Below are 17,928 nucleotides of genomic sequence, written 5' to 3' on the forward strand. Positions count from 1 at the left end.
CCATTCGTAACCATGGAGCAGGCCTTCTAGAACTTGGCACGGCAGGGTCCTGAGGTTGCCCTGAGGCTCAGCCACGGGTGCGCCATCTTTAGTGCTCTTTCTAAAGTGTGCTAGCAACACTTGCTCTCCGTAAACAGAGTGAGCGATCTGGGGGGAGCATTAGCTTGACGGGCACTAGCTCTGGTGACATTCCCATGGAATATACTTGTCTTCTCTCCTGTTCCACGCTCAGGCTGCCAGCCCATGACAGCTCTCTATGCCAAGGTCAGCAAGGCTGTCACCCTTCCCAGGCCAGGCGCCCCAGTGTGCCTACCTGAGCCAACCTGCTCAGGCTGCCATCAGGCTGCAGTCTTCATATTTGTGACCCTCCACAGATCTGCAGGCTAGGCCTTGGGGGCTCTCCATCATTCAAATGTTAATATAAGTAATGAATACCATTGTCATTCTTATGTAATGACATTATTCATAATAAAATCCTCACTAGGTGCCAAACCCTGACAGTTGGTGTTGTGCATATTAATTCTCTCCATTCTCCCCAGGACACTAGTCAGAATATCATTATTCCCACCTCACAGGGGCATAAGCTGATGCACAGAGAGGCCCAGAGTCTTGCCCAGCATCACAGAGCTTCCATGCGGAGGCAAGAGGAGGATCTGCAATTGGGTGTGTCCTAGCTCTTTCTTCCACTCTATGCCCTGGGCTTTCTTGGTTAACTCCAGAATGATACTGGAGGGCCTCTTGTCCCCAGGAGTTAATGAAAGATCCCCAAATCAACAGAGGGACTCTGAGCTCCACTAGGTGAGAAATGATGGGGCAGTGACTGGTAGGGCCAGATGAAGTGATGGGGAACACAGAGGGGAACATGGAGATGGGGGGTCTGGGCTCACAGGCATGCACACCGCCAGCTACACTTACCACCTGAAGGAGGGCAAGAGAGCCCAAAGAGGGGAGTCCCGGGAGCAGATGGAGGAAAGAAGAAGGAGTTACTGAGCCACAAGCAACACTCAGAAAGCCCAGGGCTAAGAGAGCATAGCCTCATAGCCTGGAGCACTCACCTGTCAGTCACTGCCTGGTGGTGGGTGGGGGTGACAAGAATGCCCCTTGAGGGCAACCTACCATTTGAGGGGTGGGGGCTGCCTGGGGCCAGACAATGTAGCGGGGTCAAATTCGGACTTGCAGGACAAGGATAGGAAGAGCACGAGATGTTTTAGCAATGCCTGGAGTCGACACAGATGGGAGGCACATCTTATCCTGCAAACCCTAATTCCCCTGTGCCTCAGCTGTTCTCATTGTCCTGCTTGGGGATAGGCAGATCTCAGAGAGATAGAGACAGGGCCACATCTAGAAGCCAAGTTGCCCAACTCCCAGGTCTGCTTAAAGAACCATGGCCAGCAAGCAGCTGTTAGGAAGGGGGCTGGAGAAAGGAGGAGCCCCAGGACATGGTGGGGAGGGTCAGTGAGAAGACACGCCCCTTTCCTGCCTCCCCGACTCACATGTCCATGCAGGTCCGTGTTGAGCAGCATCAGAGCACAGGTGAGTGTATGGATCCCATCTAAATCAGAGATGGTGGCACCCTCAGTATGAGGACCCAGTTCTTCAGCAAACCCAGCCACCCAATTGTCTCCTGACAGAGTCAACCTGGTGGCCTTGGAGACAGGAAGAGGCCAGCTACCAGCCAAACGCACCTCAGGGCCCAGGACCTATGGGATGCTCCCTGCCCCATCCCCACCAGAGTCACTTGCCTGTCCCAGGGCAGGGCCAACCCCTCCCCTCAGAGGGCCCCCGATCACCCTGGGCCTGTTCTAGGCCAGACTCCTGCCTCCTGTGACCGAACTAATCTTGACACTCAGACCCAGGAGCGGCGCTGGGTCCTGGACTATGTCCCTACCATGGCCTGTGTCTCCTCCAATAACTGGCCTCATCCCCCAGGTTCCTGGGACTCAGGTCCATCCACAGGGTAAGTCCTGCCGCTCAGTGGACTAAGAGGGCCCCGCCCCAGGACTCCACCCCAGCACTCCCACCGCACCAACAATCAGCACTGCGATGGGGGACCGGGGAGAACAGAACACCACAGGCCGGAATCTAGGACAGCCGACTCCCAGGCACGAAGAATGACCATAGGCAAGACATTCGGAAGGTGTCTTGTCCAGCAAGCAGACCTCATTCCAGGTGCCATAGTTCCTGTGTTCCATGTTTAGCGAGCAGAACAGAAGCGGCTGTTGGCGGGGTTGGGGGGAAGCCGGGGCCCCGCGGAGCAGCAGGTAGGGCAGGCGGCTGTACCTTCCGAGGTGCTGTCCTCCGGGTTGCACTGGCGGTACCGGCGGGAGAAGTGCGTCAGGACCCGCTCACGCTCCTGCGTCTCCCCCATCAGCGGGAAGGCCTTCAGGAAGGTTCTGGAGGGCAATTTAAGGATGCTGGAGACCTCTAGAGTCCCTCAGTATGGATCCTCACCCGGGGAAGAACTCGCTGCTGCCACCACCACGCACGCGCGCACACGCACACGCACGCACGCGCCACAGAAACCCGTCGAAGGGGGCCGGGGTTCCAGTGCACAGGCACCTTCCCCAGGACAGCTTCTGGAGTGTGGAGGCTAGGGGGCTTTAGAATTTCAGCCCTCAATGCCTTCCAGGAAGCAGACAGGGGACAAAGTGTGAGGAACAAAGGCCCCTCAGTGCTGCCCTGGGCCTGCTTCAGAATAAAGGCCCACTTCTCTCTCCCTCCTCTCTGACCAGGCCTGCATGGGCCACACCTGCCCCCCACCCCCCAAATCCCCCCACCCCACCCCCAGCTCCTCCTCAGTCATTCCTGTTCCTCACCAGATGTGCCACCAGCTGAACCCCAAGCCTCACCTTGGCCTCCCTCACCATTCCCCCACACCAAGTCTGAACTGCCAGTGACTTGTTCCTCACCCTTGATCTCAAACCCTCCTCCTCCTCTGCCCTCATCATACACCCAGCACACTCACTGTGGCCTCCAGACTAAGGCACCCCTGCGCCTCTCTGATACATTCCCCCTGCAGACACGGAGCATCCTTTCTAAACACACATGCAGTTGAGACTCATCCCTGCTTAAAACCTGTCACTGTCTCCCCAGAGTGCTCAGGATAATAGCCAAGCTCCTCATGTTCTGGCCTTCACAGAACAAGTTCCCACCACCCTCCTGTCCCTCCAACCTCACCCCCATCTGCCTTCCACACCATATTCACACCCCGGGCAGGACAGGCACCTTTCCAGCTCCATGCCTCTGGGGAGGCTGAAGCTGTCTGAAAGGACCTTCCCTCCTCTACTGGGCACCTCTACCCACCTCTCCTGGCCCACTTCAAAAGCCACTGGCTTTCAGGGGCCCTGGGAGTTGATCCCAAAACCACAGGGGCTGGGAGATGGGGCCTAGGCACCCCTCTTCTTAGGAAGAAAAACTGCAAACTGAGCAAATTCGAGCCTCTATCTGTGCACGGTTCCTGAGACTAGTTCATTCCTAATTTTGCTATGGTTCATTTCGTTTCTCGAAAGTCTACTTTGCTTTATGCTCTCTCATGCTGCTCCTGAGGCCCCCTGGGACCTGTGAGCACATCTTGGCCAGTCCTCACCCTCTGAGGCCTCTCAAGGCATCCAACACTATAGGCCATGGTCTTCTTCAATCCCAGGCAGTCAACTGCCATACAAAACACGCTATCTGTCTAGTCTCCCCTTCCTTCCACCCCCGGTCTCTCCTGTTCCCTGTTCTCTTCCTCCCATCTGGCACCCAGCTCTGCCCCTCCTCCTCTAACCACACTCCGCTAGGACTTTTTAAAACCCATCCCCCATCCCAGCCTTGACCTGTCCTATCTACAAGCCACCCATCCCTCCCACTCCCCAGGCCAAACACTCCTCCGGGGTCTTCCCCAAGCCCCAATCCAATACAGCCACCACCAAACTCTCAGGTGGCCCCCAGGCTGAGGCTCACCACTGCCTACCCTCTCCCCTGCACTTTGGCCTCACCCATCCCTCTACTCAATCTTCTGGGGGACCCTCACACCAATCTTTCCTTTAGCCCCACTGCCCACCTCAGGCCTATCCTCTCCCACCAGACCCTCTTCAGAAGCCTGCATACCTCCAGACCGAAGGCTGCCAGCACTACCTCCAAAATAATGCTTTACATCCAGCAATTTCTGTGGCTCTCCAGTGCCTTTGCAGTTGAGCCTCAATCTACTGGGCTGGCATACAAGGCTCTCCAGCACAACACCCAGGCCTCTGATCGTGACCTGACCCACCAAACATCTTCTCCCACCACTCTTCCTCATCCCAGTGCAAACTTCAGACTCAGCTCAGGACAGAGCAACTTGCAGCAGCGCAATACATCCCCTGAGAACCTGAGATAAGCCAGACAGAATTCATCTCTCTTAAGCTCTCAGGAAGCCACTGGGCCAAACTTCCAGAGAGGAGAGAGTGGAGGTGAGGGGTTCATCTACAGATAATTTTTCCTTGGGGGCATTGCTGATTATGTGCAAAGGCAAGAGGCAAAAGGCTTGGTTTCAGAGAGCTGAAGACACAAACCTGGAGACCTGAGGGGTTGTAAATATACAGCCAGTATTCCCTTTGAGAAGTCTGCCAAATTCTGAAGATGTGAGGGGCAGGATGCTAAGAAGCTAAGCAGAAAGCCTCTAAGAAGTAGAAGGACTGAGTTTGTTTTGTTTTGTTTTGTTTTGACACTCTACCCATATTGAGGAGACACAATTAGGATTCAGGACCCACCAAAGGGAGAGGCCCCAGTGAACACACTAGGCTTCTAGTGGAAAGCCATGCGGGCCTCCACCCTGTGATGGGAGATCCCTGAGTTTACCAAACTTTGGTGCAGCCTTTCCTCAGCTCAGCCGTGGTCAGATTAAGAGTACACCCCCTGCCCCCGCCTCTAACTGCCTAGCAAAGGACAAGGTAAACTTTCGCTGGAGGAAAATACAATTATCTAAAACCTCTCTAATTTTATACAAAATGTACAGCATCTCATAAAAAAAATTACTGAGCGTGCAGAGAGACAGGATGTATGATGGAATACCAAGAGAAGAACAAGAGACAAAAGAAACAGATGAGATGATTCCAATGATACAGATATTGGGATGAGCAGGCTTTGAAATAAGGACTTTGAAATAACTAGGATTAGTATGTTCAAAAAGAGAGGGAAAGATGGAGTAAATGAATGGAAAGATGAGAAATTCCCCCCCCCAAGAATTAGAATCTATTTTTTTATAATTTAACAAAATGAAAATTTTAGGGGCTCCTGGGTGGCTCAGTCATTAAGCATCTGCCTTCAGCTCAGGTCATGATCTCAGGGTCCTGGGATCAGAGTCCCACATTGGGATCCCTGCTTAGCTGGAAGCCTGCTTCTCCCTCTCCCACTCCCCCTGCTTGTGTTCCCTCTCTTACTGTGTCTCTCTCTGTCAGATAAATTTAAAAAATCTTTTAAAAAAGACAGAAAGAAAGAAAGAAAGAACATTCTAGAACTGAAAAATATAATAATAAAAAGTAAAAAATTCAATAAATGGATTTAATAGCATATTAGACACAGAAAAAAGGGTAAGTGAACTAAAGGCAGGTCAACAGAAAATATCCCAAGTGAAGCAGAGAAAAAGGAATGGAAAATACATTTCTTTAAGTGTGGGAGACATGTGGGACACAGTGAGATCTACCATCTGGGGACCACCCCCCACTTAGCACAGAGATTGCGAATCCCCCTACGCCCCAAGGGCTGTGGCCTGCTGTCTCTCCGTGGGCCCTGCCTGTCGACTGGCTAGACACTGGGCTGCCCTCTATTCCCTACCCTCCACCCCCTGGAGCCTGCACCTGACCCTCCTGAAGGCTACTGTCTGCATCCAAACACCAGAGGACCTGAGATCAAACCCCATTTTTGCCATCTCCTCCATCAGGGACAGAGGGGGAATCACTTTACCTAATGATTGGCTTCTCATTTGTGAACAGCAGTCCTAACACCTACGCTGCAGGGGTGTGGTCAGGATGAAGTCCAAAGGGTGTGGAAAGACCCATCCTGTCTGGCAAACAGGAAGTGCTCAAATACTGGCAAGTCCTTTGCCCTTCAGCTCCAGAAACCTCGAGATGGCATTCCCACCTTCCTACGCTCAGCCACCCACCAATTACCGGGGGCTGTTGTGCTCATGGCCCCTTCTCCACAGCCTTCCTGGGAGGGTCCAGAGACTCACCCAAGGTTGCACAGCAAGTTTATGACAGAGCTTGCATGAGAATCCAGATGTGTGGCCTGTATCCCATGTGGATACCCCCCCATCCCAGCCCCACTGACCTGAGCGCTCGGTCCAAGGTCAGGCCCGAGAAGTCGAAGAAGCTGAGATACTCCCCGGCCACCAGCCTGCTGAACTCATTGCTGTCAGGAGAGCATGGGGTGTCCGTTAGAAGCAGGGCACAGCCACCAACAGGAGGCACATGGGCAGTGAGCCTTGGGGGACCCAGAGCCACCCACCTGACCTGCCCTTCCCTAGACTGCCTCCCCCTGCCAGCCAGCTGGGCTATGACAGTCCATCCTTGGGTTGGAGGGGGTCAGGAAGGCTTCCTAAAGGAGATGAGGTCTCTGTGAAGACAGCAGACCTATAGGTGAGAGCCAATGAGGTGAAGGGAGTAGGGTGTCCTACTTGTCCTACACGCAGTGTCCCCAGGAAAGGAAATTGCACATGTCCAAGTAGCTATCAGCAGGGCCCTGTGGCCAGAGCCAGAGAGCAGGAGCAGCGGCAGCAAGAGATGAGGTAGGGAGTGGGGCACAACAGCCAAGGGAAGGATGTGTAGTGTTCAGGAAGGGGGTGAAGAAGGGAGGGGTTGAGTGAGTGGGTCAGATCTGTGTGTGGAACACTGTCCGCTGAGTGGAGACCACTAGGGGCTGCAGGGGCTGCTTCCTAGAGAGACAGAGAGTTTGGGGAGGAGGGAGATTTCCGAAGCAGAATCCACAGGCAATGGAACGGTGCAGCGCATGGCCCCAGGAGGTGGGCTGTGGGGAGGTGTCCAGAGCTGGACAGCAGGTGGGGCTGGATGTCCCCATGTGAGAGATGGCAGCTGGTTAATGACTTGGAGAAAGGGGATGACCCCAAGCGAGAGAAGGGTGCAGACCTAGGACAGAGATCAGAGGAAGCCCCTCTTAAGGGTGGAGGCCAACTGAGGAGAGAGAGGGTGCCCCTGAAGGAAACAGAGAAACACAGCCAGAGAGAGCCAGGGGTGCAGTGTCCTGGAGGCCAAGGGAGAGTTTCAAGAATATTGGAGAGATGAATTCTTGTCAGAAAAGAGAACAAATTTCCACCTGAACCTATCCAAGCCCCAAGCTCTCCCCCATTTACAGGACACTTGGGACTGGGGAAATAGAGAAAGTATGACATAACTCCATGGGGACACCAAGTTCAAATCATGGAAAATTCTTCCTGACAAACGGCTCCATTTCTTCTACAGATACATGGCCTTAGAAAAAGGAGACAGCCCGGCAGCCTATTAAGAGACTTAAGAGGAAAAAAAGAGAGACTCAAGAGACATGGTGGCCAAAGGTAAAGCATGGACCTCGTTTGCATCCTGATATGAAGAAGCATTTCTGAGACAGAATATTAAACTAAGACTAAATGTTAGAGATTCTATGGAATGTTGGTTAGTTTTGTTAAAAGTTATAATGGAATGATGATTATATTTAAAAATCCTCATCAGTTAGAGACACATACTGAAGTATTTATGGATCAAATGACAGAGTGTCTAAAATATGCCTTAAAATATCCCAGCAAAATGGGTCGGGGGTGGGGAAGGGGGATGTTGTTAACTTTGAAGCTGAGTAATGGGTATGTGGAGATTTCATATATTTTCTCTGTTTTTGTGTATGGTTGAAATTTGCAAAACAAAAATTGTACTGAAGGAAAAAGAAAGGAGTGAGGTATGTCTGCAATGTTGATCAGGGATAAACTGAGGCCAGGTAGCAGCCCCTGAACTCAAAGACAAAGACTGCTAACTTGGCCCTGACCTGGAAAGTCTGCTGAAGGCAGATGGTGGGAGGGGAAGCCTGCCCCAGGGGTTGAATGTGGAGAGGGGGAGTGCACTGAGGCCGACCAGGGCAGAAAACTTGAGAATTCTGACTGCCAAGAAGCTGGGGAGGAAGTGCAGTTGTGGAAGAATTTTTGTTTTCAGATGGGAGAGACTTAAGCGGGTTAGGTGCTGAAGGAAACTCTTGTAGAGGAGGAGCTGAAGGACGGGAGGCTGCAGATCAAACATAACCTAGGCACCAGGAGAATGTCATTAAGTTGAAGGTGGGGGTCACAGTCCAGCAGGAGAGGTGAGACTTCAAAGTCATGATGTAATGTCTGGGCTGGGGCTGGGAGGCAGGAGCAATGGGGAGGCTAAGAAGGGTAAAGGAGGAAGCAGGGAGAGAAAGGAGGGGGAGGGGGGTATTGGGGGTGGGGAGGGAGCGTGGGTTGGGGGAAGGATCCCAAGCAGAGCTGGCCTCCGCTTTTTCAGTCAGTTTCGACTTGGGGCCTAGGGGCTAGACTGCCCCTTTGACTTGAGAGCTGCGACTGCCTCCCCATCTCAGAGCCTAAATGTAGGGATGAGAGGCCCCCTGGAGGAAGGGCAAAGGCAGGTGGCCATGCTGATAGTCAGAAACACATGGAGTATGTCTGCTGATTCCCTCAGTCCCTGCTGGTCCCCCCATCCCCACACTGCCCCCAGCACTCCCATGTGGCTAGTTCCCTCTCCCCAGTCCCAGGGCCAGGGTTGTGCTTTGGTGGCTTCAGCCCCCTTAGCCAGTCCCAATAGACTGAGAGTGGGGCTTAATGAGAGCCAGGAACCCCTTCCCAGTTCCTGGGTCCCCAGCAGTCCCCCCCCAGGCCCAAGTTCTCCTCTCCCCAGCCCCGCCCCCCTGCTCTATCCTCACTACCATCACCACAGTCCCATAACCACAGGCCACATTGCACTCCCCAGCCCCAAGGGACCGCCCCACCACCACCTCCCCTCCCTGACAGCATGGGCCTTCGCCCAGGCAGCCCAGAAAGGAAACAGATTTAGGGCAAGGCCAGGAATGAGGACAGTAGCAGGAGGAGGAGCTCTTGGGGACTACTGGGAACCCCCCAAGCACCAGCCACCCTTGACAGTAGTCACCCACACCTCCTTCAGGCTGAGGAAGACACTGGGTTTGCCCCGGTAGGGGGTATGCAAACAACTCACTTCTTGCCTAGCTGCCGGGCAACGTCACAGCGCTGAAAGCCCTCGAGGTGGTAGAGGCGGCGGGCCAGCCGGCGAGCAGCCTCACTGACGCCCTGGCACCCGTTGGCCAGTGGATCTGTACTGCCCGGCTCCAGCCCCTCCGAGCTGCTCAGTTCTGAGTCCGAGTCTGAAAAGCCATCCTTTAGGCTGGGGTTGCTGCACAAGGAAGGTGGGGACAGAAAGAAGGGGACCAGGGTCAGAGCCCCGGGAAGAGGCTGGGAGGTCTCCCCAGGCCTCTGAAAACCACCCAGGTACCAAAGCAGGGGCAGAACTCCACTGTATCAGGAGGGAATCTAGTCAGACTTTTAGAAGAGCCCCGCAGTGAAATCACTAGAAGCTACATGACCCACACAGCATGGCTCTCTGGCCCCACCAGGGCTAGAAGGGCATAAGAGGGCAGCAGGGAACCTGAGGACCGGGGTGGGAGGTCTGGGACACCACGACCATAGAAAGGGCTTGTTCACTCTGGGCACTGGCTGGCCCTCACCTGCGGTGCCTGCTCTGGGTCTCAGTTTCCCCATCTGCCTAATGGTTCTCCTTGTTCCCAACCTAGGCTCTGCCTCACCTGGCTGAGTTCAGCAACTTGTCTGTGTCCTCCTCCTCCTCCTCCTCCTCCTCCTCCTCCTCGTCCCCACCTGGACCCCGGGGTCCATCTTCATGGAAGCCATTGGGCACGGCTGTGCGAGACAGGCGGCTCAGGACGTTCTCTGATCGGCTGCTGGAGATGGAGCATCGCAGGGGGCTGCCCAGCTCCCCATCACCACCAGCTGCTCCCATGTCCCCCTCAGGCCCCATGTCCCCAGTGCCCAAGCCGGCCCCCGGCTCCGGGCTATCACGGGCCCGCTGCTGGATGAGGGGTGTTAGGGGAGCCTCGAAGCTGACGCAGCTGTCACTCTCATCCGTGAGGCTCAACACGTCCAGGGAGTCAAGGCTGCTGTACTGGGTTCCCCGAAGCAGATCTGACTCCACGATCTTCTCAAACGTGGCACTGAAGCCGTCCCGCACATCCGGCTCTCCCGGGCCACCTGGCCTGTGGGATGCAAGGACCAGTCACCATGCTGCCAGGGAGCCTCCCTTTCCACGGGCTAGGATGGCACCCATCCACGTCTGGGAGCTCCACGGGAGCAGGCTCGGGCATGGATGGTGTCCTGTTTATTCTTTCAGCCCAGACTTCCTGGGCGCGAGACGCCAGATGCTGGGCTGTGTGCTAAGGTACAGCAATGAAAAAGGATGGGCGTGGTCCTCCCCAGAGCCCACCCTGTGCCTGGCCCAGAGTAGGCATTATTTATTTGTCTAATGAATGAATGGGAGGCCTCTTCCTCCACTGTGGCCCAGGGGCTGCTGCCTCCAGGCTTCCCAGAGCCGCGTGGGTATCCCCCACCAGAACTAGGGTCATGCTGGGTCAAAATTTTGCCATCCCCACAGCCTGAGAGGCTCTTAGCTTAGCCAACCACACTGTAACTCTCAGGCTTGGCCTTAATGTCACCTCCTCAGAGAGACTGAGGAAGGCAGGAGCACACCACCCACCTCACCGGCCCCTCTCCTCATCCTCCATCCTCAGGGTATCTCCTCCCTAGCTGCCAGCCCCTGTCAGCATTTCCCATCTGTTCCCCAGTCCCACCCCTCACAAGGCCAGGGAATAGCCAGCACACAGTCCGTGCTCAGTAAACCCTGCTGAATGGCAGGCGGGGTGAACCTACAGGTGTTTGTCAGCCCCCTGGCCTCCCAGTGTGCCGAAGCCACTGCAGGGCCTTGTCCTGTCCCTGCAAGAGGCCTTTGGGCTGGCAATTCCTCTGCCACAGGGCTCTTCCCTCACGCTGAAGCCCTCCTTCCTCATCCCTTTCTCCATGAGGTCTGCCCTGAGTACCCTCTTTATAATTGGGACCCACCTCCAAACACCTCAGCCATTTTTTCCTACTTGATTTTTTTCCAAAGCACTTACCCCCCTTCCTACATACTATATAATTATTACTTTCATGATTTATTATCTATCCCCCCCCAGACCCTAAGCTCCATCATAGTAGGAATTTTTGTATGTTCTGTCCACTGAAGTATCCCCAGCACCTGGAATAGAGCAGCACACAGAGGTAAACTGAGGCATCCCGGGAGGATTCTTACCCACTGGGGATACATAGGGAAGACAGGTAAGGAAAAGGAGACACTGATCAAGAGATCAAGAGAGATGGAACAAAAGAGACACAAGAAAAAAAGAGAGAGAGAGGAAAAAAAATAAGAGAGACAAGAAATAGACTGAGAAAAAGAGAAACAGAGAGGAAGAGACAGAGAGAGAGACAGAACATAGAGACAGCGAGAAGAGACCCAAAGGAAGAAGCAGGCTGAGTCCAGCCCATTTCAGATACATCAAGGTCCGCCTTTGCAAAGTGGCACACCCCTCATTCCCCCTGTGGATCGGCCACACACTGCTTCTCCTCCCAGCCCCTGCGGCCTCAGAGAGTCCAAGCTCTATTTGGAGGACTGGGAAGTACCCCCTCCCCTCAGACACCTCCTTGGACCCCAGGTCTGAGTTGTGGTCCTACTGTGTTCCCCGCAAAAGCATACTGACCTGAGAGAGGAACTGGAGTCCCAGCCTGCTGCCCCCTGCCCAGTTCCAGCAGACTGAGACCTCAGCCTCTTTAGGCCTTCTCTTGCTGGAGAAGCAAGTGGAGAGGGGGTCAGGAATCTAAGAAGTAGCAGGACACCTGGCAGTAAGCTGGAGTGGAGTTGTCTCTGGTGACCTCCAGGAGGAAGGGAAGGAACATAAGGGTCACTGCCCTGATTACTAGAGCAGATGCCAGACACCTGCCCAGCAAAGGGACCTCTGCTAGGCCTGTGCTAGATTCCAGAGACATCTGAATAATACAGATCTCTGCCCTTGGGGGAGCTCTCATCTCACTGTCAGAGCCTGAATGGTCTCCCCCATCCCACTATCTCCCACCCTCTCATGCACCAGAGCGGACCTGAGAGGTGGTCCTGACAGAGGCTTGAAGACCATTAGCCTAATCTCCAAACTTCCATCTGCCCCTACCTTTAGCCATCCGCAATAAATACACCACGTAAACACAAACAGTATGCTCCAAGAAGCCCCAGACCCTTGTGTACACCCCACTGCAAATAAGGTGGCTGTCCTGGGACCTTTCTGGATGGAAACACTCCCAGCCACAGGATACCTGGTTCATGCAGGCACCCAGCCTCACGTACTTCCATTCCTATCCACAGAGCTAGCCACACTCAGCCCTAGACCTAGACATGCCGACCCAAGTGTGTACCCACAGATGCACAGGCCAGGCACACACAACCTCCCCCCGCACACATACACAAAACCACACAGACCCACGCATATCCATGTGTTCACACATTCCTATACCCACAACAATGCACAGGCCAGACAGACACGTGTATGCCACCTACGCATACTTGCTTGTCCAGGCCAGGGCCCACAACTGTGCACACTAAGACTTCTGTACCACACTAAGACTTTGCTTTTCTCAGCCCCCCCTGAGGTCTTCTAGACATTCCCTGTCCCATCCCCATGCCTCCCACCCACCCCCATCCAACTAGCACCTCCAAGACATGAAGGTTTCTCCACCTCCTACTGAGGATAATAGAAATGGGACTGTAACTGCAGTTAAGTAGGACTGAAGTGAGATTCCTAGTAGAACCTCCAGAGGGCACTCAAGTGAGGGGCAGATGGCAGGGATTAACCCACAAAGTCTACTTTTTTGAGGTCAGTTACAGAATTGGGAGATCTTCATCTCCAGAAAACAGAGGGATGGACCAGATGACCTTCTACATCAAAGCATTTTGGAACTCAACTCTACTGCCCATCCTGGGATGGAGGGTGGTGTGTGGTCCTCCAACCCCACATGGATACAGCCCATGATGGTTTGGGAGGCTTTGGGGGTGGGAGGCACAACAGGCCTGCTGGATTTTGAAATCTAATGGCTCTATCCTTCCAAAACACTCAGAAGCTGGGCAAAACAGGGACATGAAATTCCCATTGTATGGAGGAGAAAAACAAACACCTGAGAGGCTAAGTGGTTAGACCCAGGCCACACAACACTGGAACAGCCAAATGTAGTGAGCCCCCAACCCAAGACCCCACTTACCCCAGCTGGGTGTCCTCAGTGTCCAGACAGAGATTATTGGAAACATTGTCCCCCTCTGCCAGCCCACCAGCCCTCCAGGGCCTGGACTCTGTAGAATCTTCCAGAATATTTGAGTCAGGTCCCAGAACTAGGCCATTGGTGAAGGAAAGGCCAAGGCTGAGACCATGGAGAGCCATGTCCGGGCCCTGTGTGGGCTCCTCAGTGTCCACCAGAGTGCCCCTCATCTCATGTGCTGGGCTGTTGTAGCTACTGTTCAGGTCCTGACTGTATGCCATTCCATTCTGGACCCCAGGTTCTTCCTCAGGCTCCAAGCTGGGGTCCCAGGCAGCACCACTTTCCCCAGGTAGTACAGATGGAAGCTTATCCTCATCCATGGCCGCCACTACTTCCTCCCCGTGCTGACTGCTCCTGGAACTCCCGTAGACCTGGAGGGGAAGGAAGAGATGAAGAGGTGAGTCTGACAGGACAGGTGCCAAGGGGTCTAAAACCCAGCAAGACCAGCACTGGGAAGCCTGCCTGGGGACAGGAGGATGGCGAGATGATCTTCTCAGGACCTCCTGGCTGGAATACGGGTCAGGCTGTGGCACCCTAGGGCAACAGTCCCACTCAGGCCAGCTCATCTCTCCCCTGACCTGCATTCATCCTGTGTGCCCAGTCCTGCCTTCCCTGTTACCTCTTACATGTCTCTGTTGTGCCCTCCAGAATCCACCAAAGCCCTGTGAGAAAAATCCAGGTTGGGAGGAACTAGGAAAGGGGTCCAGGACTTCTCCAAACCCCCTCCCTTTCCTGCCTGTGTATGAGGTAAGCAAAACTCCAGGCTGACGGCAGCCGGTCCCCTTGTTTCTTTCCAAGTTCTCACCCTGACTCCAGGAGCCAGAGAAGAGTGAATCTGTGGGTGAATGGAGGGAACTGAGCTGGGGCTGCCTTCAGAGGGAGATTTAAGAAAGGAGGCAAGGAAGTCAACAGAAGTGCAGCTTCATCAGAACCTTACACCAACCCAGAGAAACCAACCTGAGGTCCCAGGGCAACTATCCCAGGCCCAGCACGAGGCGCTGTCCAGGGTGCTGGGCGGGTGAGTCTCCACCCAGGACCCTCACCTACACAGTCTGCCTGTCTTCTCTGCCCAGCACCCAGAGCCCTGGCTGTGCGAGGAGAAAGGAGGAGCGGGACCTGGGGATCCTCTCCACACCAGGGCCCCCAGAGCTCGCCCAGCCTTGAGGAGGGATGCCATGGAACATTCTGGGGAGAGCACCAGAAGGGGAGCTGGGCCCTGCTCTGCCCAACTCACTGAGTGACCCCACGTGGGTCCAGGTTGGGTCTCCTTACCACCCCAGCCAGGCCTGCCCCCCACTCCCCTCTGCCCTTCTTTGGGTCTGTACCTCCTCTTAAAATGAGGAGATGCATTTCAGCTGTTATCTCCATCCCTACCCCCTTTTAAAGATGAAAAACCAGCCCACAATTCCCAGAGGCTTGCTGCCCAAGCTAATCTCAGACAAGAGGACAGATGCAATGGGCTAGTTCTAGCTCCCCCTCAACCCTGTCTCTGCCCCTGGCCCCACCTAGCCCCTAGGCTATTTCTGTATCACCCCACCCCACCCCATGACCTTTGTTACCAGGGATATAGACTATTCCCTCCAAACAACTTCCTTCCTTCCTTCTTCAGGCCTCAGCTTCCCCCAATACCCCCAGGCTCTTCTGGAGAAAGGGTCCTGAGGTTTCAGGGGAGTCTGGAGGAGAGAAACTGATCAGCCTTCTGGGCTGCAGTGGAACAAGTTGCAAGTATTGCAGTAAGAATTTAAGTGAGACCCATTCTTCTTCTACTTGCCTGGTCTGAAGTGTTGCCTGAGGGACTTGTTAAAATAGATAATGAGGCCTTCCCCCCAAACCTCCTAAACCAGAACCAACAGGGATCAGATATGGCAATCTTTTATTCCTTTAAAAAAAAAACCATGAGTTAGACTCCAAGAGGAACTTCCCACATAGAGAAGATGAGCCTGGATAGGAAGGTCAGTCTTCTTCTCTGGGGGTTTCAAGGCCCTGGAGGGGGTATCTGCCACCACAGGACCACTTAAGATTCATTGAACCCTCGACTTTCACACATGGAGAAAAGAGAACAGGGTAGACAGGGATCTGGGGCCTCCACCCACCACTCTGAGCATTTCTCCTAGAGTTCTGAAGACTGCAGGAGTGTAAGATTTTACTTAAAAACAAATAAACAAACAAAAGAGCAACAAAAAAACATCTACAGATTTAAAAAAACAACCACCACCACTACCATGAAGATCCAGGCGGTAGACTATCTGGGCCCTGATCCTAGAACGCCAGGGACCCCAAGGGGCTCGGCACTAAGTAAGGGTTCCGTCTGGTCTGCCCTAAATCCCTGCTGCTGCAGCTGCTATTTCAGTCTGCTCCCTCTGGTTGTGTGCTGGGAGCGGGGAGAACAGGAGGTCATCTCCTCAGCTGAGACTTCTGGGTGGGGGGAGCATTTCTAAAGGAAAGAGGAGGGAGAGTGGGGACTTCTGGCTTGCTGCCTGAGTTCTAGTCCTCTGGCCTGCTTTCTGGTCCAGGGGCCTGGATGCCCATTGGATATGGGGCACAAGGCTCCAACCCAATTCCACCAGGGTGCCTCAAGCTCCCACACCCACACATGGAGGCTGAGCCCAGCAGGACCAAGTACCTCCCCTTTGGTCAGGATTCTGTCTGAGGTCCCAGTGAAGGCTGGGATTTGAAAGCATAAACAGTTTCCCCTTATGCTCATGCTACAGCAACCCCAAAGCCAAGGTTATAAACAAACCGAGGACATCTTGGGAGGCCCCTACTTCACCCCCCCCAACTTTCAGCAGCTGCCTCAGGCTGGCTCCAACCCTACCTGCCCTGCCTTGTCCTCCTGCAGCTGGGAGTGGGATAGAGGTTCTGCCAACACCGGGCACTGGGCCGTGTCCTCAGTTTCAGGGGGTGGGCAGACAAGGGGCAGCATTGAGCTCCTCTGGGCGGGGGGCCCAGAGTCCCTGCCTGGGCTGAGGGCCAGCTGAGCCCAGAAATAGCTGAGCCAGGACACCCCCTCTCTTTCTGAGCCCAAGAGAGGGGTGCATAAAGGGGGGCTTCAGGTCAGAAGTGTGAAACAATACCCCAAGCCTTCACTCTGAACCATCATGTGCCCTGAGATGCCTCACTGTCCCCTCTGGCCTTTATGAACCTATCTTCAGAATGGGAGCATCACCTCTGTTCTCCTCCTTCCCCAGGGCTGGTGGGAGAGCTTGAGATCGTGAATGCAAAGAAAGCAGAAATTCAAGGAAGAACAAATTCCTACAGGGATCAAGGGGAAAGGTAGCTATGGTTCACCCTTCCCACCACTACATTTGACAAATGGAGAGACTGAGGCACAGAACCAGGAAAGGCTGTGCCCAAGATTACACAGTTGAGGCGCTGGCGCTACAACTCAGGGATAGCTTCCTTCTGGATCAGCTGGAGGTGCAGGAGGAGCCCCCAGTTTCCCAGGCCCTCTGTCAGATCCTCCCACAAGATCAAGGGCTCAAATATTCAAGCAGGAGATTCTACCTAAAGCAGTGACCCTGCCCCCTCCAACCCTGCTGGCAAGACCAAGGGAGGAAATACAGCTGGGCCACAAGGCACTGATCCCAAGCAGAAGCCTACAAATGACAGGCTGGCAGTAGCTAGATCCCCTGCATTCTCTCTCAGCATAAACCAGGCCCTGCTCCAAGCAGGGGCTCCTACTACCCATTGCCCTTGAGATGACCTTGGGATCAGTGGCATCTTTTTCAGCTCCAACTAAGGTGGACCCAAGATAATAATGGAACACTGGCAGGGCCAGGGCTAAATGCCAAACCAGCCACTTTCTGGGTCTCAGCTGTGCCTAAGACAACCTTGTCCCCCTCCTCACTCTCCCCATGACAGCCTGAATGAACTGTGAAAACACAAATCACATTATACCCTTCTCTCACTCATAACCCTCCATTGTCTCCCACTGCTCTTCGATTAGAACTCATCCTCCTTAGCATGGCCTAAAAAAGCCTTGTCTAAGCTGGTTCACTGCCCTCTCCCCATCCCCCACCCCATCAGCCACACTGGCCTTCTTTCTGCTCCCTGAGCTCATTCCCACCTCAGGGCCTTTGCACCAGCTGTACCCTTGGCCTAGAATGCTCTTTCCCTAGATCTCTAAATGACTGCCTTTCCTGTCACTTAGGGCTCAACTCCAATCCTGCCTCCTCAGAGAGGCCCTCTCTCAGCACCCTGTACTCTCACACTCCTCCACTGAGCATCCGATCTGCCAAGCATCACTTAGCAGAACTGAAACTCCTTTTTCTATTTTCTTCCTTATTTCCTGACGTCTCCCTCAGTAGGATGTAAGTTCAGGAGGGTGGGGGCTGGGTCACGTTCACCACCTCCCCCAGAACCTAGCACAAAGCCTGGCAAACAGCGGGCACTCTTTTAAATATCTGATGAATGAGCAACCTGGAGATTTTCATCATCACTGTTATGGGCAGGGGCTAAGAGACGTTGAGGAATATGCTTAGGGTCACAAAGCTAGAAAGAGGCAAGGCTGGCATTCTGCTTGGAATGACATTGGACTATCACAG

The 17,928-nt window shown here is 54.1% G+C and overlaps 1 protein-coding gene across 1 annotated transcript in view; it reads right to left on the reverse strand.

Annotated features, from left to right (window-relative positions):
• Positions 1-17,928, reverse strand: part of PSD2 (pleckstrin and Sec7 domain containing 2) — a gene marked incomplete at its 3' end in the record, with an annotated part of 54,273 nt that overhangs the window by 20,363 nt on the left and 15,982 nt on the right. The window contains 8 exon segments of the mRNA XM_080804478.1: positions 1,494-1,552; positions 2,281-2,393; positions 6,289-6,369; positions 9,186-9,380; positions 9,790-10,254; positions 11,788-11,838; positions 11,840-11,872; positions 13,331-13,755. Of these exon segments, the coding sequence (XP_080660604.1) occupies positions 1,494-1,552; positions 2,281-2,393; positions 6,289-6,369; positions 9,186-9,380; positions 9,790-10,254; positions 11,788-11,838; positions 11,840-11,872; positions 13,331-13,704 (1,371 nt within the window). The 5' untranslated portion in view covers positions 13,705-13,755.

This window comes from Martes martes (assembly GCF_963455335.1).
Source record: "Martes martes genome assembly, chromosome: 5".
Taxonomy (NCBI): Eukaryota; Metazoa; Chordata; class Mammalia; order Carnivora; family Mustelidae; genus Martes; species Martes martes.